The 22,820-nt window shown below is 39.7% G+C and overlaps 1 protein-coding gene across 1 annotated transcript in view; it reads right to left on the bottom strand.

Annotated features, from left to right (window-relative positions):
- Positions 1-872: 872 nt before the first annotated feature.
- LRP5 (LDL receptor related protein 5) overlaps positions 873-22,820 on the bottom strand; it is a 1,224,287-nt gene continuing 1,202,339 nt past the window's right edge. The window contains exons 20-22 of the mRNA XM_044065976.1: positions 19,014-19,153; positions 13,524-13,621; positions 873-1,744 (exon numbers count right to left, since the gene is read on the bottom strand). Coding sequence (XP_043921911.1) covers positions 1,483-1,744; positions 13,524-13,621; positions 19,014-19,153 — 500 coding nt within the window. The 3' untranslated portion in view covers positions 873-1,482. The remainder of the gene's footprint in view (positions 1,745-13,523; positions 13,622-19,013; positions 19,154-22,820) is intronic.

Here is a 22,820-nt window from a genome sequence, read left to right as displayed (position 1 = left end):
AGTGATGGAGGTTAAACATTCCTCTTGCAAACATTCTGTTTTAAAGTACCCTCATTTTAAACAATATGAGTTGACTAAGTCAGCAGGTGGAACAACAGCGAATCTGGTAAGCAATGGGAGGATATACGTACAGCTCCCAAATACACAACAAAGTTTATAAGATTTAGGACCTTTGCTTGGAAGTGTTTACATTGGTACTTTTATACCCACCAAGCAGACTCCAAAGAATTTTTTTCTCGAGTAGATTGTAAAAGATGTAAATGTGATACTGAAGAAAGAGGTAATTGGGAACATATTTTTTGGGAGTGCAATGAGTTAGCAGACTTTAAAAATTCCCTGTAGACTAATCTAACAGAAATACTAGGTGAGCAAATAAGTGCAACTAAGGAATTTTTTTTTTTGAGCTGCAATAAAAACTGGAATTGCCTAGACATAGTAAGGCCTTGCTAAGTTTAATTCTCATGGCTGCCAAAAAAAAAATTACTAGAAAATGAAAATCAAAATCTAAACCAATTGTACTAGAAACAGTGAATGTAGTAACACAGATAAAACAACTGAAAGTGGAATCTTTAGAAAAGAATAAGAACAAATTGCATAAAAATGGGAATTGCGGGAACAATGCATGCAGAATAATGTTTTGGAGGAGGAATGAGGTTTAAGGGAAGGCAGGAACTGAATGAGCTTTGTAATGTTTCACTGACCATGACTGGACAGATTTTAAGTGTGACAATGACTGGATAGATTTTAAGTGATGTATACTGTCGGCAAATGAAAATATGTCAATATGATTTGTTTTCATTTATATAAATGTTTGACTGCCTGTCATAAGTGATAATTTAATAAAGTTGTTTCTTATTTAAAAAAAAAATGAATGTGGTAGACATTTTATTAAGAAATGAAAAAAAAAATGCCCTGTACTGACAACTTGTTTGTAGACAATACATCTGAAAGTATTTTATAAAAATATTTTCATGTAGAATGAAATGAATTACAACAAAAGTATGAGGCCTTTTCAAGTTAAACAATTTATCACATATATTACTTTATATCCTCTCTGACTTGACTTAATTCCACTTGAAATGGCAAACGTTTGTGTTGAGCAACTGTGCCAGAACTACTTTAGTACCATCTCTCCATACAGCTGCATGGTTTGGTGTTACAAAACTGAACCTCATTTAAGTTAATCTGTTAAAATAAAGAGAATTGATAAAACATACTCATTTGATATTGAAAATAATGAGCAATTATTTGTTATACTGTTCTGTAAAAGATACAATATGGCACCTGTGTGGTAGTTAATTTAAAAAAAGTATATAAATATTTTCCACTATACAAAATTTCACAAGCCCTCCCCTCCCCAGTCTTATTCACATTTCATCCATGACATACTCTTTCTGTTACTCAGACTCATAAAATATATTTTTTTCTCTGTTAACATTTCAAACTATTTACAGAAATTAACACAAATTCCTTCTTTTGAGGTCATGAAGAGTCTGTGCAGGGAGATGGTGGGGGAGGATAGAGGTGAAAATAGCTCCGTTCTGTGGCAGGAGAAGGAGGACAGCTTTCTTCTGCAGACATGTACTGACTTCGGGGGGTAGGTGGGGGAGGGTACGGGTCGGAGTCTGAGTTTAAGTCAATGTAGTATTTGTTACTCTTCCACCGACTTGTAGTGTAGTCACTGTCGCAGATATCTGTACTGCATGGCGTTGTCGGTGGTGCAATTCCACGCAAAATATAGGGTCTAGAAAGAAAAAAACAATTAAAATAAGGTGCACACTCCTAAACAAAATGTGACATTCTTATTTATCTACATCATGTAGATTAGTAAGCAGCTATACAAGACTTCTTCACAGTTACTTAAAACAGAAGTGAAACAATGAAAACTTAAAAAAATGTAAAATGATACACAGTTGAAGACAAATCATGGCAGATAGCACTGCACTAACATTAAAAAATATCAGCACAAAGTACATATACAAAGAAAACATAATGTTGCTTCCATAACACAGACTGATTGAATACTGACTGAATCAGGAGTTTAAGGTTTTAAACAGTGGGCCTGAACACTGAAGAAGCCAGCTGGAATTTGGTGAGAATGAGTAACTTAGGTGGTGGTTCATTCACTGAAGGTGTGTTGGTGCTTGCAGAACATGGAATTCCTTCTGCTTAGCTACAGCACCAGGACTGACCAAAGGTTCTAGCACAATAGATGAAACAGAGACTACAGAACCACAATTACATCAATCATGTTGTAGACAGGGGTTGGTGATAAGGATAGACCAAATGGAAAAATTCTACCATGTTGTGACGATGGTTTAATACTGGAATACTCTAATCTCCTTTCACCCTTATTACGAAGGCACATGACATGGCAGATAGTGGGGGAGAAGGAAGCACCACCAGCAAAAATGAATCTGCATAAATGTACCATAATACTACAGCTTTAGGATGAATCTCAGTCACTATAAATGAAACTTATATACAAGAAGTGTCTGCAAGCTACACAAGGCATTCACATTTTAGGAAAGGAATACCAAAACATAATTAGTTCCTTTTGCTCCACATTACTAAAAGTGACGTCAGTGGTAAAATAAAGATACAGATAAGACTTTCATCATAGGTAGAAATGAACACACCATACATTTACTACTGAGAGAGACAGCTATCTAACTTTTACTGGGTAGTGGGGACTTGGCAGATGTACCAAGCAAGCAGAAAAGGCAAACTCTGACTCATGAGAAAAGCACACAGGAAAATAAGTCAAGTCATTTAAATTCCCAAACAAATACATCATTAATGTATGCTTTCATATAAATTTTACAAACAATTCCTTCAGGCAAGATAGTTCATAACTTTAGAGGAATGTGAAAAATAAGCCACACAATTAGCAATGTAAATTATACTCAGTATTTCTCTCCAAATGCAAAATAAAAGTAAAATTTGTCATCGATTGCTTTCTACAGCTATTGTGCAGCAGAAAGTCTCATGGTTCTGACAACATTAAAGTGCAAAAAATACTCATATCATTACACTGGGAGATAAGCTAACAATAAATCTCAGTGCAGTACAAACTGCATATATACTAAAAATGCATTACTCCATTTCTCATCCTGATATTTCACAAGAGGTCTCATAATAATCTGTAACTGACTCAGTTATTTAAGTGTGAAGTCTCTGCCTCTTCAGAGGTCGGCTAAGTTTTGCAGAGGGAGTGGAAAGGGTGGGGTGGGTGGGGGGGTCAAAGAAACCCTCCACACAGATGATGTCTGGCTTCTTCTGGAGGTCACTGACTTGGTCGTGGGGAGGCTGGATAAGAGCATATTTAAACAAAACTCGCGTCTCGAGAAAACTTGGACCAGCTCCAAATCAACATCTAAAGCTCCACTGAACTCTGTATATGAGCTTGTGTCTTTTTAAAATAAGTTTTAATAAAAATGAATCATTCGCACCTAATGTGGTTGTATTTAATAAAGTTATCCATGTATACTCAAGCAGCATTAACTAAATCTCCTCTTCTAGTTATTCTCTGACTACATCTAACAAGGGCAGTGTCTATGACATCCATGCTTAGCAATGACATGTTCTGTCAAAGCATTCTTAACTCATTCACTCCAATGGAGCTCAGGAAGTTTGCACTGTAACTTCCAATGGGCAGAGCCCAAGCATTCTGACATAATCAAATGATGTTCTCACATTTCAAACAAATGTTCACATCTCTGGAACAATAGGGGTTATGAAAGAAGTATAAATGGCAAACTCTTCACCACAAACTATTTTTATGGTGGTAGTATTCCTTAGGTTCTAGGTCTTAAATTTTATAAATCACAGTAAAAGTACAGTTTTGTACCTACCGTAAATGTAGATGTTCGAGTGTATACACTGCTGTAGTCGTTACTATTTCTCAGGGATCCAAAGGAGTTAAGGCCTCATCAGCCAAGAATCCAGTTCCCTCTGACAGAGATTCCAGAGCATTAGACAGTTTCTGCTAAATCTAGGAGGTTGAACCTGTAAAAAAAATCCTTCACCGTATGCACAGATTTTGCCTTATCCTCCATTTTCTTTAATACCTCTTCTGCCTTAACTCCAAATAACACATCCTGCTGCAAAGGTGCATCCAATAATTTTGCTTTAACATGATCTGGTAACGTATGTTCTTTTAACCAACCATGTCTTCTAATGACAGAGCCTGTAACTGCTGCTCTGCAGGAGGCCTCTAGAGAATCAAAACCACATTGCAAAGTATGCTTTCCCACTTGTTCAGCTGCATGCAATAAATCCTGCATTTCTTTAAAATTAGGAGGATCTGATTCTGGAAGCATTTTTTTTTGTTTTCACTGAGACAGTAGAAATTGCTGATATTTTAGCATGTGAAACTGGCAATTTAAGGCTCTCATTGCTTAAGTCACAGACGTATATACTTTCTTTCCCCATCTGTCTAATGCTCTGAAATCTCTGTCAGAGGGAACTGGACTCTTGGTTGATGAGGCCTTAACTCCTTTGGGTCCCTAAGAAATAGTAATGACTGCAGCAGTGTAACACGATGAACATCACACTATTACATTTGTAATATTTCATAAACTTACAATATCTCAGCAACCACTCAAGTTACGCACATACTGTCAGCAGCATTTTATTCATCTAGCTGAGAGCTTTCATATGAGGCTAAGGCATTCTGTCTGTGTTACTTGGTTGTTGAGATATTTAAAATATGTGAAAATTATATCTACATAAATTAATAAAAACAACAGTTAATATCTACTTACCTGCACTAATCAGAGGTCAAATATTAATGTTAAGTTTGCCATTGTGGAAGCTTTAAGGTGAAATCTTTTAAAATCTTGTACATAGCATGGCTTTGGAATTACTGATGTAAATATGAACAAGCAATATTTGACACCAAAAGCAGTCAGCAGGAGTTGACTGCAGATGCACCTAGAGGTGTCACTCGGATGTAATAAGTTAATACATGAATTGCAAATGTCAATCATGCTTGACAAAAGGAAGGTCTTGCCTCTTTAACCTCATTAATTTTTTTGAAAAAGTCACTGAAGCAGTGGAGACTAGTTATGCTGTACATACAAAATATCAGGACCTGTCCAAGGCCTTTGACAATGTAACTCATATGCAAGCATTATTGACAGGCTTGTAAATCTGAATATAAACCCATATGTTGTACGGTGGACAGCTAACTGGTTGTCTGACAGAATCCATGTGGTAAGAGCAGCAAGTGCCACTTCTGAAAGCAAAAAAGTTACCAATGGTGCACAAGGCTTGGTGTAGGACACTCTCTTGTTTGGCATCTATTTCACATACCTTCAGGTCAACATGCCAGGCCTATGGCTATCTAGGTTTGCAGATGACTGTAAATTGAGTGTTATTCAGTTTTCCACTGACTCAATTTCTTCAAGATGGTACAATTCAAATGGTCTCATATTAAATATAAAAAAAAAATTTTGCGTATTTAAGTTTGGTACACAACACTTTCATACACCATATAGGTGAGACATCCCTCCACTGCTGAAAGGGATGAAGGCACTCTCATCGGGAGTTCTTTTATCTTTTGACCATCATGTCTCCATAGCAGTTCAGAAAACCTATCTGGCTCATTTGATTACCAAAGCATCTCCTCTTGGCACAAAAATGTCTTACATCCCCCCTTTACTTGCATCTCAGACCCATTACTGAATTTAATGCCCCTTTGGAATGTATTAGTCTACACATATTGCTCAGCTTGACAGAACTCGGAGACATTAAGTGACTTTAAAAATCTTAGTTATCAGGACAGACTGTCAGCCCTCTCTCTGCATTCAAACTCTTATGACTTGTGTGAGTAACTGTGTCAAGCCTTTTGAGCCATGAACGATCCTACTCTCTTTGACCTCTTATTCCTTTACAAAACAAATGGTTCACCAAATGCCAAGTTTTGGGAATTAAACCCTGATCAATACATAAACAAAACAGTGTGAGATAGATTTATAACCCAACATACTCCTCAGCTTTGGAAAAAACTTTTACCACATATCAAGCAGAGTAGCACTTGCCATCTTCAAAGTAAAATCAGATGACTGGATTAGTAGCCTAAAACTCTTCTTTAGCACATCTCATATTGCTTTCCTGAGAATGAAGGAAAATGTTGAATTTGGGTTATTGGCTAAACTTGCAATAGACAGCAAACTGATTGCCTAGTACTTACACGTGAACACAGTCCTTCCTTTAACATTTTTTTTTATTTTTCTCCACATACAAGCATAAACACAATGCACTCTTGGCAAGATGCACTATATTTTCAACAACATAATCTGTACAGAAACTTAACAGCCAACATTTATTAATAACAGGATGGTGAAGTTTCTGAGATGTGCAAATATATTTAGAATGTACATAGCATATGTGTGACAATGTCCCCTTCCAAGTAACACAAAGCAGTTAATATAAATAAAAGAGCAGCCTTTTCAGTATAAACTTGGTTGTAAATCTAGTAATTTAGTAATATCACAGGAAGATGTCCCTGGCAGCATTTGGATCATTTTAGGGTTTATTTTTGTAATTTACATTCCTGAGTGGTTGCTGGCCATGCTGTATTTTTTTTATCACACTATCCAAGCTGAAATGGAACAAGTGGACAAAATTCAATAAATAATCAACCAAAAATCTACACCGGATATGGCACAGCATAAACAGATTTACTAACTGAAAACAAAGCACTTTCAACCAAATATTCTGATGAAGACTATATATTGGGGCAAATACCAGAGGGGATTTTAGTTTGTTATTAACTGTATAAGAGACTAGATGTACACTCCACAAATAAGCTACAAGAATTCTTTAACCTTTATAATCTTTGTGCACTAGCATTTACTACCACAAAAAGGATTTAAAGAAACTTCCTTTGTGTAGAAGTCATACAATGAGCTCTCATTAAGTCATCTTACTTAAAGTTTAGTAAAGTCTGTTGCCATATTAACTCAGTAGCAAATTAATCATCATCAGTTGTCAGCCTAGACATTGTACAGATTTGGTCATGAAACACATTATAAATTTAACATCTGGGATGTATTTCTGGATGACTTCTCAAGAATACAGGTTTCAGTTGTACCATCGTATTATTACACGCAGTAATATCAATAAACTTAACTCTAAAATCAGAACATTCCACTTTAACCCTCAAGCTACTGAAATTACTCAAATCTACAAACCTCCTTAACGATGAATGCATCGCCTTACTAAGATGAAAAATACTGTCAATAAAGCTTGCATAATAGAGCTGTTTTTTTCAGCTCATCATTGATAAAGACAGTGTATATATAAACACTGCTATAGGTGTTAGTGCATGGGATACTCATAGCTATTCCAATACAATGAAAAAAGTACAGTTGTGTACACTTTTTCCGTAAATGTAGATGTTCGTGTGTATTCACCGTTGCAGTCATTACATTTGGGTTATCCTGCCAGGGATAGCCCTCAGTCAGCCCATATACCAGAGGCTTAGTATTTCTGTGTCGGTTGCTGTGCTCCAGGACTGACGTCAGGTCGTCAGTGGTATAAAATCAGGCAGCCGACACCATTACATCAGTTTTTCTTGCCCCAATTGTCAGAAGCCCCCAAACAGCGAGCTAAGTTATGGTGGAAGAAAACCACCAGTAGAAAGTAAATACCAAAAATTCCCTGTAAGGAGAGAGAAAAAGAGAGAGAGACAAGTGGGATGGAGGGGGGGGGGGGGGGACCAGGACTGCAACAGTGAATACACGCAAACATCTACATTTATGGTAAGTGTACACAACTGTACTATGTTCTCAGTGTTTTACTGTTGCAGTCATCATATTTGGGTCGATTCCCAAAGCTGAAAAGGGTGGAGGCAGTCAAGAAGACTGGGGGCTGGCTAGGATGCCCTGCAAGATTGTGGTGGCAAAGACTGCCCTGGATTTGGAGAAGATAGGCAGGTGGTAATGCTTGGTGAAGGTGAGAGCCATGTTGCAGCCTCCAGGATGTCCCTGGTGGGGACCCCTCTGAGAAAAGATGCAGAGGTGGAGGTTGCCCTGGTGGAATGTGTCCTGACCCCCTTTGGGGGTGGTTTCCTGTGCTGTTTTGTAGCAGAAATGGATGCAGTGTGTTATCCATTTGGAGATTGCTTGTTTGGATATGGCCTTGCCCTCTGCCCTTGCTGCGAAGCGGACTAGCATTTGGTCAGTTTTTCTAAAAGATTTAGTCCTGTCCAAATTGAATCTGAGCTGTCTGTGCACATCTAGAGTGCAGAATCCTTTCCTCCTTGTTTTGTGGGTTAGGGAAAAAGGTGGGCAAATGAATGGATTGGTTGAGAGCCACACTGGACACCACTTTAGCTATGAAGGAGGGATTAGTCCTGAGGGAGACCCTGTCAGCTTGGAAAATGATGAAGGGCTCTACAGCCATGAGTGCTTGTAGCTCTGAAACTCTTCTAGCAGAAGTGATGGCCAGAAGCAAGGCTGTTTTCCAAGAGAGGAATTTTAACTCTGCTGAAGCTGCAGGTTCAAGGGGGATAGGCTGAGCTTTTCTAACACAAAGTTAAGGTCCCACGCTGAGGTAGGAGCTCTTCTGAGTGGCCTCAAGTTGTTAGCCTCTCTTAGGAACTGTTTGGATAGACCACTGTGTAGTAGGTCTGCTAGGTAATCCATGATGAGAGGAAGGGAGGACTGTGCTGTTTCGGATCCCTTAGCTGGACCCAGGTGCAAAACGTTTTCCACTTGCCAGCATAAGATTTTCTAGTGCTGGGGTATGTGGCCTCATGTATAACATCTAGGACTTGTTTGCTTAGGCTGGCAGCTTGAGGAGAGGTCAGGGAATAAGCCAGGCTGCCAGGTTGAGGATCTTCACTTGGGGATACATGAATTCTCCATTTTTCTGGGTTAGGAGTGTTGGGATCTGAGGTAGGTGCCATGGTGGCAAGGGTGACAGGCTGTGCAGCAGTGGGTACCAGTGCTGGTGTGGCCAGTCTGGGGCAATCAGGATTGTCCTCGGTTTTTCCTCCCTTATTTTTAGCAGTACGCTTGAAATGAATGGTAGAGGGGAAATGCGTAGACAGAGAGGTTTACCCACTGGAAGGATACAGCATTCACTTTTCAGGCCTTGCTGTGAGGTTCCCTGGTGCAGAATTTGCTGAGCTGATGAATGGAGTGGGAGGCAAAGTGATCCACCTTTGGGGTGCCCCACTTCTGGGATACAAGGGTGAAGGTTCTGTGGTCTAGCAGGTTTCTGCTTAAGTTGTTTGCCAGAGAGTTTAGGGAGCCTGGCAGGAATTGTGCTAGCAGGTGTAATTGCATGGCTGAGGCTGTGGGCCAAAGGGTCATGGTGAGCCTGCAGAGAGCATAAGAGTGACTCCTCCGCTGCTTGTTGATGTAGCACATCACTGTGGTGTCATCTGTTTTGATCAGTAGAGGCCCAGGGGAGAGTAGGGGTCTGAAAGCTGTCAGGGCATGCTGAACAGCTAGCATCTTTTTTTGGCTGATGTGCAGATGTATTTGATTTGGGCTCCAATGGCCCTGAATGCACCTGCCATCCAGGTGTGCACCCCAGGCATAGCCTGATGCATATGTGGTGAGGGTCTGGGCGGCGTGGGGTTGTGAGAAGTTAAGTCCCTTGTTGTGGTTGCATGCTGCTGCCCACCAAAGAAAATCTTTCCTTAGACAAGGTATCATTGGTATGATAGTTTCCAAGTCTTGAGAGTGTTGACACCAAAGGCTTTTTAGGTACCACTGTAGTTTCCCTCATATGCAATCTGGCATATGGAATGAGTAGAATCCAGGAGGCTATGAACTCTAGAGCTTGCTGATATTCCTTGCAGATAACTGGGTTCTGGTGGCTAGTTGAGAGAAGTAGCCTGTCAGGTAGGCTTGTTTTTCTGGAGTAAGGAATGCCATCTGGGAATGCTGTGTCCAGGCTTGCTCCAAGGAATACAATTTTTTGTGTGGGTACTACTTTTTATTTCTGTTCGTTGATAGTGTACCCCAGGGAGGTCAGTAGGTCCTTTACAAAGGCCAGGTGCTGTAACAGCTTTTCCTGACTGTCTGCCTGAAACAGGCAATCGTCTAAGTAGGGGTAAATTTGAATATTTCTTTGTCTGCAAAAAGCAACAGCTGGAGCCAGGCATTTTGTGAAAACTCTGGGAGCAGTGGATAAGCCAAAGGGAAGCGCAGAGAACTGAAAATGCATAGTTCCTGCCCTGAAACGTAGATATTTCCTGCAAGATTCCCTGACTGGGATGTATAGGTAGGCCTCTTTTAGGTCTAGGGTGGCTAACCAAGCATCCTTGGAAAGCATAGGAAGAATCTGCTGGAAGGTGAGCATTTTGAATTTTGGTATCACAAGAAAGGTGTTTAGAATGGATAGGTCAAGGATTGGGCACCAGGTGCCCTCTTTTCTAGGTACCAGGAAGAGTCTGGAATACAAATCTTGGCCTATCTGGTCTGCAGGAACATGCTGTAATGTCCTCATGGAGAGCAGAGAAAAGACTTGCTTTTTGGCCTCTGCCCATTGGTTTGAAGGAAGATCTGGGAACCCTCGCGGTTGGCAGTGTGGGGAAATAAAATTTGTATCCCTGGGACACTATGTTGAGGACCCATCAGTCATTGGTAATAGCGGCCCAGTTGTTTGCATGGAAGGAGAGTTTTCCTCCTAGGGGCACGCGCAGGTGGGCAGAGGTAAGGGGTGGAGGTGTAAAGTCATTTTGAGTTCTTACCATAAGGGGGTGGCTTAGCACTCCCTGTTTTTGAAGAGGGGGAACTCCATTGCTTAGATCTCTGCATTCCCTGGAGCTGCTGTCGGGGGGGGGGGGGGTCTGCTTCCCTTGGGTCTGGGCTGAGATGGCCTGGAGTGGGCCGGAAAGGACCAGTGCTTGGAGGGGCAATGCCTACTGAACCTCATAGGCTGGACCTGTAAAAAGTCTAACTATCGGCATAGATTTAGCTTTTTCTTCCATCTTTTTTAAGACCTCTTCTTCCTTGGTGCCAAACAAATCGTCTTTGTTCAATGGTGCATCCAATAATTTTGATTTGACATGGTCTGGCAAGGTCTGTTCCTTAAGCCAAGCATGCCTTTCAAAGACAGAATCAGTGACTGCTGCCCTGCAAGATGCTTCTAGGGCATAAAAGCCACATTGCAAGGTGTGCTTAGTAACTTAGCTTGCAGAATGCATAAGTTCTTGTAATTCTTTATTTTCTGAACAAGCAGGAAAGGAAGATTTTTGTTTGAGGAGCTCCATGGTATGCTGCTGATATTTCAGCATGTGGAACTGACAATTTAGTGCTCTAATAGCAAGGCTAGCAGAGGTGTATACTTTTTTACCCCATCTGTCTAAAGCTCGGGAATCCCTCTCTGAGGGGGTGGGATTCTTAAGCTAAGGTTGCTTTAATTCCTTTAGGTCCTTGAGAGATGACCTCTGGGTCAGTAGTAGGATTTTTGAAAAGGAATTTGTGAGAGTCAAGGACTCTGTAGTACCAGTCAGGCTTCCTGGGAACAGGAGGAAGGGTGTCAGGAGTCCAACTGGATTCTATAAAAACATCAACAACATCCAGGACAGGAGGAATGGCCAAAGATTTCTGGTGTGGTAATCTAAGAATTCCTTTCCTTGAGTCTCTTTTTTGACTGAGGATAGTCCTGACATTCCCTATGGAAATGCTCCCTTAAAGTATGAAGGATTTCACCAAATGAAAAATCCTCAGGTGGAGAGGCAGAAGGAATGGATTCCTCTGCATCACAATCCTCAAACAGAGAGGGGTTGCATGTCTTCATATTCAAAAGCATCAGTGTCAGACTCCTGTTCAGATAAAACTACTGGGGACAAGTCTCTTTCTTTTGGAAGTGGTAGCCTGGCTTCCCCTAATAAGCATAATAAGGTCTTCTGCCATTTTAAGCATTTAAAATTGCGGCAAGGAAGCAGGTGCCTGAGCTTGGGTCGTCGTTTTTTTGGGGCGTAGTTCATACCTTGGGCCTTAGAAACTCGGTAGTTTTAGAAAGAACTGAAGACGTGAATTAAGTCGTCGGTTTATGTCGAGTATCAGTAGTGCGAAGTACTTCCTCGGAAGCTGGTGCCTGCTCTGCGGCTCCAGACCCATCCAATGTAGAGAAAACCGCAGGATCCTTAGTCGAAGAAGAGTCTCCCGGCATACCAGACTCCGAAAGGGTCTTGATAGTAGCCTGCGAATCCACAGAAGCGGGCAACAGAGGCTGCAAAAGCACCTCACTGAGGACCAGAGAACTGACTGTTAGCTTAACGGAAGCATCGGCGGCAATTTTGGACCTGTGCGGTCTGTCTCTGTCTTTATCCTAAAATTTTTTGGAAGATTGGTAGTCGGATGGCTTACCAAAGCCATATTGGAATTCGAGGACAGAGAGAAAATATCTAGCTACAATAAGGGCCCGACGACATATAGTTCTGGCATTGAACAAAACACAAAAGTGACAGCGAGGGACGTCGTGGTCTGGGCCTAAACAGGTGACGCAGTATGAACGGAAGTCTTGGTGTAGTATTTGCTTTCCACAGGTGAGACAATTGTTAACTTTTTCTGACATTAGTTAGAGAAAGAAAAAAGGATCCCCAATGGGGTACTTATCTTTAGAAGACTTCAACTCGGAAACAAAAACTCAGGTAGCGGCTGACTGGCCACTCATGCAAACTGCTTCTGCTTCGGGCTCCTCGGCAAGAAAGACTGATGTAATGGCGTTGGTTGCCTGATTTTATACCACTGATGACCTGCCAGTCCTGGAGTAACAGCAACCAAAACAGAAATACTAAGCCTCTGGTATTCGGGCCGACTGAGGGCTTACCCCCGGCAGGATACCCCAAATGTGATGACTGCAACAGTGATACCTGAAGAACATCACATCTTCCTTAAACTTAACTATATTTTCAAACCTTATTTCTATCATTTATTTTATTTACTTATTTATTTACATTTGTTTACAGGGAAATTCTGACTGGACGCAGGTCCTTTTTCAGCAGATACCCAGGAAGAAAAGCTCCACATCATGTACATGATGAATAGAGATACAAAGCTGCAGCAATTGTAAACACTACAGGTTGTTGGCTTTAATACAATAAGATATTGATTATCAACAGTATATATAAAATGTTGCAAGTTAAGATAGTTTCTTGTCATTTATAATATTAGTAACAAAGCTGTCAGACAAGATGTTAAAGTATGTAAAGACAACTACCTATTTCTGACTGTGGTTAGTAGTGGCAGTAGTATAGTTGGGTTAAGAGTGTAGGTGGGGGTGTTAGTCTGCATTAGAACAAGGACAAAGCCAGTGCAAATACTATCAGAGTATAAAACAGATCAATATGACTGTTGGTCAAATCAGAATACTCAAGTAAAAAGAAAAGGATTGCTTCAAGTGCGTACAAATTCAGAATTAAAGTAAAGAAAAATAACTACATTTTCAAAGTTACAGCAATGTTAAGCAACTGGACTAGATTCCTGCCACCTGTACATCCTTTGTAGAAAATGCTTCATATTCATTAACACTTTTGTTGTCTGTTTACATACCTGTATGATCTAGTAGTTGAAGGACTGTTTGAAGAACAGAATGCTTCTGTATTATATAAAGATCGATCAGTGGCAGGCGATGGTGGTGGATTCAGAATCTGAGGAACATAAGTTACAGTAGTAAACAAGTTTGTTTTACTACATGGCTAGACAAGGCACTAAGTTTCACAGGCAGAAAGGCATTACTAGTAGTTATATTAACAAAACAGTAATGTTTAGCTGCGTCAGTTATAGTCAGAAACTAATTAGCACTACAAAGAAACCAAGTAGATTAGCTCTATGATGCATCACAACAGTGCATTTACACTGACATAACAGATGAAATGATGAATTCCTAACAATTTTTACATTCTACCATGCAAGTAACATGTCAACTGTTTTTTTTTTTATTTTCAAAGAGCTTGAGTCCATTCTAAATGGGACATTTTAATTTTCATTGTTTATCAACTTCCATTTATTTTTACCACTATATGTTGCATTTTTCCTGCTTAAATCTGAAAATGAGCATCCACCCATTACAGCACACCCATTCAAAAAAATTCAAATTAATAAAAAAAGCATCAAACAATACTAAGAACAGAACATCTACTATACATGATATGCTGTGCCTTAAACACTATGACCCTGAATTAATTAGCCAAAAATATAGAGAGTTAATTCTAAGCTCCTAAGCACAAAAAAATTAGATTACAGTAGGTGGAAGTAAAAAGGCACACTGTGGATTATTAAAGCACACACCTCATGGGTAGAAGTTAAAATTATGTGCTTGGGACTATGGTGGAAAGTGACTGAAAATATTACACTAGTATGTCTTGCTGTATTTATTACATTTATGCAGTAGCATAGTTAGGGTGGGGTGAGATGGGCAAATGCACCAGGCTCAACGTGTTGCGGGGGTGCAATCAGCTGATCCCACTCTCTTTTTAATGCAATGCTGGCTTATAAAAGATGGTATTGCATTTGCGGTCAAACCTGAGAAGCTCTAACACTCCATGCGTGGTATAAACTGTAGACTGCTACAGTTCTGAGCACTGTAATGCTCCATGCAGGCAAGGTATAAACTTGTAGCAAATGTTTGCTACATTTTGTAGCAAATAGTTTGCTACAGTTCAAAAGAAGAAAGTACTTTTTTTTTTAAATAAAATATATTGGAGGGTTGGGATAGAGCACAGAAACGGGACTGGAATGGCTGGGGTGTGTCGTGCATATGGCCATCTGGTTGGTGTCAGTAAAAGGAATGTCCATTTTTTTCTCTCTGATGGAAGAGCTGGGGGGGGGCACTAGATCTAATGCCTACACTATAGCGATTGGCTTATTACAGTGAAGCGTTTTTTTTTTTGTGCTCTTAACTTGAAGAGCTGAGAGGGGGTGGGCCACTGGTGCATAAAACTGGCCCAGGATACTATTTGAACCAGTTTCACTTCTGCATTTACAGCATGCGCTTCAGCTGTGGCTAGGCAAAACATACTTTGTCAGGCTTAAAATATGGATGTCAGACTACTTTTGGGCTAGTGCCTAAACAAGGGTTGCTTGTGAAAGGGTAACACCCTCTGCATCCTAAAGGTAGCATATAGTAGAAGGCACAAACAGGAGCAGCCAAGCCCTTATACAAGCCAGAATTTATAAGCCAAATAACTGGAAACACTACTACAGTACAAACAAAATCAGAGCATGCACACACTGAACACCAGAGATTTCTAGCAATCAGTTTAGCATTCTGTTATATCAGCTTCCCAGTGAATTATACACAGATCTCTAGCAGGGAGGAAACATTCCACTTCTTAAAAGGATCTTGCAAGAAAGTAATTTAATCACCAGCTAACATAATGATGAAAAGCCTGCGGAGTTTTCAAGGAGATACAGCAGCCAGACGACTTCTAAACTCACAGTTGATGGTCACATCACTCCCCCAGACAGACCAATTAACAAAAACATGGGAAATCAACAAATGGGAGAGGCTGTTAACCAAAGACAGAAAGGAAATAAAAAATTGACTGCTGTAGTTTGTCTAGCTATAGTACAGTATTTTTCCCTTAATCCTCCATAGCTATTCATTGCCTTTAAAAAGAAGCCCCAAACCACTGCAGCAGCAAAACCTCATCTAGCTTTAGAATGTACATCTAATGACCAATGTTTCTTAAAGGTGCAACCACTGGCCCAAGTTACAAACGCCAGAAGTGATGACTCCTCTAAAAGAGCAGACATTAACTGACTGCTTAGGAAAATGGCATATTCGGCCTATAATGAACAAAGAAAACAGACCTGAATCTATCCAAAATGTTTTGTTCTAGGCTCATAATCGTCTATGAGGGTTCACAGCATACAAAACCCTCTTGCCTGAATTGTGAGGATGACAGTAATAAGGTGGAAACTGAATTTATTGATTAACAGCAATGTCTGATATAATTTAACACAAGCAGGGGTTATTGGTTGGTAAAACTCTGTCTATGGAAAGAATTTACAAGGTTCAAAGCCATAGCAGGCTTAAGTTCAGATACCATTATGACTGAAGTGGCAGTCACAAACATAACTGCTGTCCATGTTAGAAACTTTAAAGGAACCAAACAAAACAGATTGAAAATATGATCAGTAAGATTCTAGAACAAATGTCATTACCCAAGGCAGAGTAAGACACTGTCATGTGGTCTTTAAAATAGCTTAATCTTGGGGAATGGAAAAAGAGAGGAAGACACATTGAGAGAGCCACACAGTGACAGCCTTCACTGTGGAATAAACAAGTCTTTGCTAAAACCCCTGTAGACTTTGCCTTATGGGAAACACTGCAAAGAGAATCACTTCCACTTAGGCAAATAAGACTTCCAGTGGTTGATTTTCTGACTTACTTCAAAATAATTTTAACATCTATGGAGTCTTCTGAGCTCTTAGATTTCAGGTGGTAATCCTTCAGAACATAAATGATGAGATTTCAGGGAAGGATAAAGCAATTTCCCCTTTATGCTGTGAAAGGAGATCCTGGTAAAAGAAAGAAGTGGAGTGCTATTAAGACCAACAGGACTGATCTTATCAAAAGCTGTGGCAAAAAGCAGAGTGAATGTAAAATACAAGAACACAGTTGAAAGAATTAACTAAATAAACTAGAGTGTGTACAATAAAACTGGAGTCAAACAAAAATGCTGACATGAAAAATAAAGAATACATTTCAACAATAATGGTAGGGATGAAGATGGTCATGAGATGTGGGGGAAGTACAGCGCAGCTGAAATTCAAATCTCATGCACTAAATGCAGGTATTAAGTCTTGGCCATGATCACTTTTGTATAAGTTGTGTTAAACAGAATCATTTTAAAGATGTGGACAAGACATATTGATTCAAAAGAATTTGCATGCTAATGAAAAACATAATAATGAGCTGTATGCAGGCATTATTAAAGTGAAACGAGTCGATAAACTGAAGTTTTGAATAAAAATACAAGATAATAGAACAGAATGCTGTTTTCTCTCTTTTTTGACCAGGTTAGTCCCACTATGCCAGTAACCTCTTTTCAAGGGATAGTCGAGGTGGCATTCATACTGATTGGGGGAAATTTGGCCAGGACACCAGAGAACTTCCTCTACTCTTTTTGAGAGGCTTCCAGAGCAGTTTAGCGCTTTAGTAATGGCAGAAGGTGCAGGCAGCAAGAGGCTCTTTTAGACAGTAAAGAAAAGGTTATGGAAAATGACGGAGGTGAGACAATAGCAGAGTTGAAATCTTAAGATGTGGAAATTATTGTTGCGCAGTTGGGTGGATTATTAGATGAAAGACAGCAGATGATTTAGGAGGAGGAACCAGCAAACAATTCTCTGGTTTTGTGGGGTGACTTGTTAGAAAAGATGCAGCAGGAGATTTGTGAGGAGGATATTGTCAACCAGACTGAATCATTCTCAAATATGGATGCTGTTACTGGGGGAAACTTAGTTGTAGGAACAGTATTTGGAGGAGATGGTGTTAAAGAAGTTAAAACATACACCATAGCAGTTTCCAGGACTGTGAATTTTGGGGACTGGAGTATGTATAAATCAAAGACCAGAGCAATGTTAAGAATAAACTGAATTCTGACTGGTGTTATGGACAGAAATGATGCATGGGATAATACAGTGCCATCTTTAGGCATAAAGGCATTTCAAGTTAAAACGTTTTTTTTTTTTTTTTTTTTTTTTTTTCGTAGGGAACCATTTTGTGACTTGATAAATGAATCACTGCCTTGTCTTGATTAGTTTATGAAAGCATGCAAGGAAAAGATGAACTCTTGTGGAATAGGTACACATTACATGCACACCATACAACTAAATAAAAATAATAGTTCCATTTTGGACTGGTGTTAAAAGCAGAAAAATTGGAAACTTTGATGGAGGATGAATTAGGATGAAAATATCGAAAAATTAAAATAGTTATTAATATAGACAATAATGAGGACAAGGAATGCAATTCTGAAGAAAAAATGTAGAGGGTGGCATACAAAGTTGTGATAATACAAGTCAAAAATGCATGGAGAAAAGTCAGGAGATTTGATGTTCAACATTGTTCGAACAAGTAGTCATTGACATTCTTATCTTCTGACCCTCTGGTTGCCTTATTAAAGCAATGTGACATTGTTGCAATCACTAAAATGATAGCAAACCTTTATCACACACACACACACACACACACACACACACATATATATATATATATATATATATATATATATATATATATATATGTGTATGGGTATACATAAAATAATTTGAACAGCATAACAAATCAACAGCAAAAATATCTAAACACAAAATATTGACAAAAATCAAAGTTATACTTGTGAAGGGTTTATGCCCTTTCCCCACTGTTGTGTGACTTCAGTATTTAGTATTTAAAAATTTTCTTTAGAAATTTAATAAATGTTTTTTATATTTTACACTTAACAGACATAAGCTTGTAAAGAGGGCTAGACAAGTCTCTTCCTAAAAGTATTACTCCAGTTTCAGGTGTCCCCATTTCCATGCTAAAAAGCCTGCATGTGTTTGCCAGACATCTATTACATCTACTTCTAACTCATGGCCCTATCTGCACTATATCTCTTGTCGGCCTAGTAGACAAAGCCTCACTTAGCCAGCACAGATGGCATCTGCTGGTATGTCCATCATACCTCTTTCAGTTCATCCATCACTGACCAATAATTGTTTGCAAACTCAGGCTGCTTGTGGCATATTTTTACATGTGCCACTAACATAAGCCTATGGCAGTATTTACTATATGAACAAATTCACAACATACAAAAAGCATAATACAAATGGAGTGCAGCATGAATCACAGCAGTAAAACATGGATAATATGTATCCTTTCCAACATATAAAACAGTTTACTATGCCATTACTAGTTGCAGGTCTCAATTTTTGCAGAGGAGTAGATGAACATGCCAGACTCTGTCACTTTAACATCTATTTGGAAAGACATTATTACTAGTAGCTTAGTTAATTTTGTCATTACTTCATAAGCTTTTATTAGCCACATACCGGTGGGTAGAAAGTTCCTTTTGTGCTAGTGGAACTACTGGAAGAAGCCCCAGTCACATGACTTCTGTCATAGAGTGGGGCACCACTGCTTCCTCCCATAAGGCTCATGGAGCTGATCATAGGCTTACTACATGAGATACCTTTAGAAGAAAAAAGAAAATCTCCTTACTTAACAGCATGCAGAACACAACAGTACAAGAACAACCTTTTTTAATGCAATCAAGAGAAAATCTTTCAATTTAATGTCTTTAAAAATATTTTAAAGCAGGGATAGCCAGTGAAATCAGAAAAAGTAAATCAAGCTCCATTGCAGATAACCCCCTATTAATTATCGTTCTGTTATTCAGAACCTTAAAAAGCAATTAAAAGGGCAACAATTAGCATTTCACAAAACAGAACTTTATCTGAGGAGCTTGTAGAACAACAAAAATATCTGGGCGTAGTTATGTTGCTAATGACATGCTGTACTCTGTTATAATGCTAGTGTATGTACACTGCTGCTACATTAACCTCTTTAAAAACAGTCACTTGCCACACTGAATAGATTTATAACCAACAAAAAGTACAGTAGCATTTGTAAGTACAATTGTATGAGAACTCATTGTAACAGCAGATGTTTGCATATGGTCTCTGTTGTAGTAGTACTCACAAGACATGCAAGTAAGTTACAAAGCTGATGTCTGCTGACTGGCCTGACTCTCAGAGTGCTACATTTATCGAGGTACAAGCCCATGTTCACCATATGCCGGGATGTACCCAGGTAATGCAGATAAAAAGGACATCTGCCTGCACTAGCTTATATTTCTTCTTTGATGGTAAAACTTAGAGACATCAAGTCCCATGACAGGTAAAAACTTTTTTTTTATTATAGGATGTGGCAGGAGAGCCCCCCCCCCACTGTGGTTTTCCACTCCTATCAATCTACACTTCTTGTGCAAGAGGCAAAAGAGAGTGATTAACCCAAGGAGGGAGGCTGATGGGAGTTAGTACTGTAACAGTGACCCTACAGGAACATTTACTGTTAAGGTGAGTTCTCAAACTCAACTGTACTGTATTTACCAAAAGATCACTATTACAACAGTATTCATAACACATGCAAAACAGACACCCATGACACTTCCACAGTTCAGGAAAGGATGGCTAGTAGCAACTGCCTAGGTTTCTCAGAGGATGATTTCAAGGATTGCCTTCTCATACCAGACTCTACCTGGACTGGACATCCAACTTACATTGCTTGGAGAATATATAGACTGATGCAAACGGCCTAGTTTGAGACCTGCCTAAAACAGGCTAAAGTGGTGAAAGCTGCTATACACGACTACAATCTCACCCATTCCTAAAGGGCCTTACAAGGCTGAGAACAGAGGAGGTAGTACTTATTAACAATGGTAAAATAAGGTATAGAATATTTTTATATACATGCCAAAGTGTTTTCTTGATAATGAAGCATAATGTGGTCCAACTTCCCCTCCCCTCTGTACAGCATGTCACCTCAGTCACATAGCAGTGTGTGCTGACAGCTTCTTTGACATTTTCCTTCCCCCAGCAACAGACTGCTGCTAAGTGCAAGTTTGCATAGCTATAAAGGATTAGACATTTCTTTTTACTTAACTTTACTCAAGTGTCACACCCTTTCCTGATGTACTGAATTATCCTAGACTTTGCTGTTACTTTCTCTGACTTCTCTACCACTCATTTACTAGGTTAGATGAATTGTCCCTCCACAGAGGATGTACTGCTGTTTGGGCAATTAGCCCAGGGATGGATTTTCTTTTGAACTCTCCTGCACCTGATCTTTTAAACCCATTCTGTCTTACAAATCTGCTACTCTCATTCACAGTTTCTAGGCTAACGACCTGGAGGGCGTTTCTAAGCCTAAGTAAATCTACCTTCAAAGAATAATGATGCCCTGTATCAGACAGGACACAGAGCCAGGCATTTATAAGTTACCTCTGTCCATAAGGGATATGGGTGCCAAGCCCAGTGTAAATTACTTATTCCCCATCCACTGGTGTAGGTTGTGCTTAAATTGGGTAATAGACTAAACTCAGCTTCACATGGATGGGAAAGCTCCAACCCAAAAATGCATCTTGCTGTAATGCTGAAATCCTTGAAAGCATTTGAAACAAAAGCAAAAAATAATGTATATATCCCATCACTCTTCATCCAATGTGCACACACGCCATTGTTTTAAAATATGAAAAGCCGGAGCTGTAGAGTAACGGGTCAGACACTACCTGGCAAGATTCACCACTTTTAATAAAAAATATATAAAAAAAAAAGAAAAGAAATCCTTTAACACAGTAGAAGAGTTAGAGCTATCATCTCCAAGCTTATCACTAAGGAACTGAGACTTCAGACTGTTAACAGAAAAACATACACATTTAAATAATGCAAATGTCATCCATTAATATCATATGACTGAAAACATCCAAATACTGAGGTCATCTGCTGACATCACAAGACTAAAAATCACATGGCTTAAAACATCCAGCTTTAACATTTAAAGACCCTCATTTTCTTAATGCCATTTAAAGCTCACTGAAGAATGAAGACCAAACTTACTATATGCATTCAAGACTATTTGCCATTTGTACTCTAAATATTCCAAATAGTCGTCCCCTACTACCACCCGCTTACACTGCTACTTTGCAAAATCAACAACAGTGAATAAAAATCCAACTAGAACACACTGTAGTGTGTTTAAACGGTTTACTATCAAAAGTGCGAATAGCACTCAGACGGTCATATACTCGAACATGGAAGGTCGTAATCGGTAATGTCGAAGGCAAAATAATCAATCTAGGAATGGTTTAACATGGGTCGAGGTAGGTGTTCAGTATTATTCAAAACTACAAACATCTCCCCTACCTCGACCCATGTTAAAACCATTCCTAGATTGATTATTTTGTCTTCGACATTACCGATTACGACCTTCCATGTTCGAGTATATGACAGTCGACGGAGTGCCGTTCGCACTTTTGATAGTAAACCGTTTAAACAGCACATTAGAATAATTTATTTTTCATTGCTCTAATCTTCTGATGGCCTTACCTACATTAACACTGTACATTACTCACCTAAACACAATGTTCAAACTCAGCCTCTCTATAGGCTACGTACCCACAGAGTGGCGCATAGCAACAGTTATCCCACTCCACAAAGGTGGAGCCATAACAGACCCCGGGAACTATCGCCCTATAAGCCTGACTAGCCTAGTCTGCAAGGCTATGGAGTGCATCATCATGGAACTCATTAACAGAGACACTGGGAACCTCCAAACATTGGACCCTACCCAGTTTGGCTTTAAGGGCTGATTATGCCTCCTAAACCTGGTGGAGTTCTTTGATACAGTTACCAAGGCTTTAGACGAGGGAAAGGAGGTCCACACAGCCTACCTAGACCTCGCAAAGGCTTTCAGCACCATTCCTCATTCTGGTATTATAGACAAGCTCACCAGCCTGAACATAAACCCCTACATCACGAGATGGGTTACCAATTGGCTCACGGATAGAACCCACACGGTGAGAGTTGTAGGCTCTTGGTCCGACTCTAAACCAGTTACAAGTGGCGTCCCCCAAGGCTCAGTCCTGGGACCCCTCCTGTTCGGTATATACTTCTCAGAGGTACAGGCAGGAGAGTCAATTATCGCCCCCAGTTTGCAGACTATGGCTGACCAAGTTCGCAGACTGCAAACTGGGGGCCATAATTGACTCTCCGGCTGATACAGACATCCTCCAGAAGGGTCTCACTAAGATGGATACCTGGTGTCAAAATCATGGCCTCAAGCTAAATGCCAAAAAGTGC

The sequence above is a fragment of the Protopterus annectens genome, chromosome 3.part0 (assembly GCF_019279795.1).
Source record: "Protopterus annectens isolate FY-2018-M chromosome 3.part0, PAN1.0, whole genome shotgun sequence".
Classification (NCBI taxonomy): Eukaryota; Metazoa; Chordata; order Ceratodontiformes; family Protopteridae; genus Protopterus; species Protopterus annectens.
Note: the sequence above shows the minus strand (reverse complement) of the source record. Positions and strands in the feature narration are given on the sequence as shown.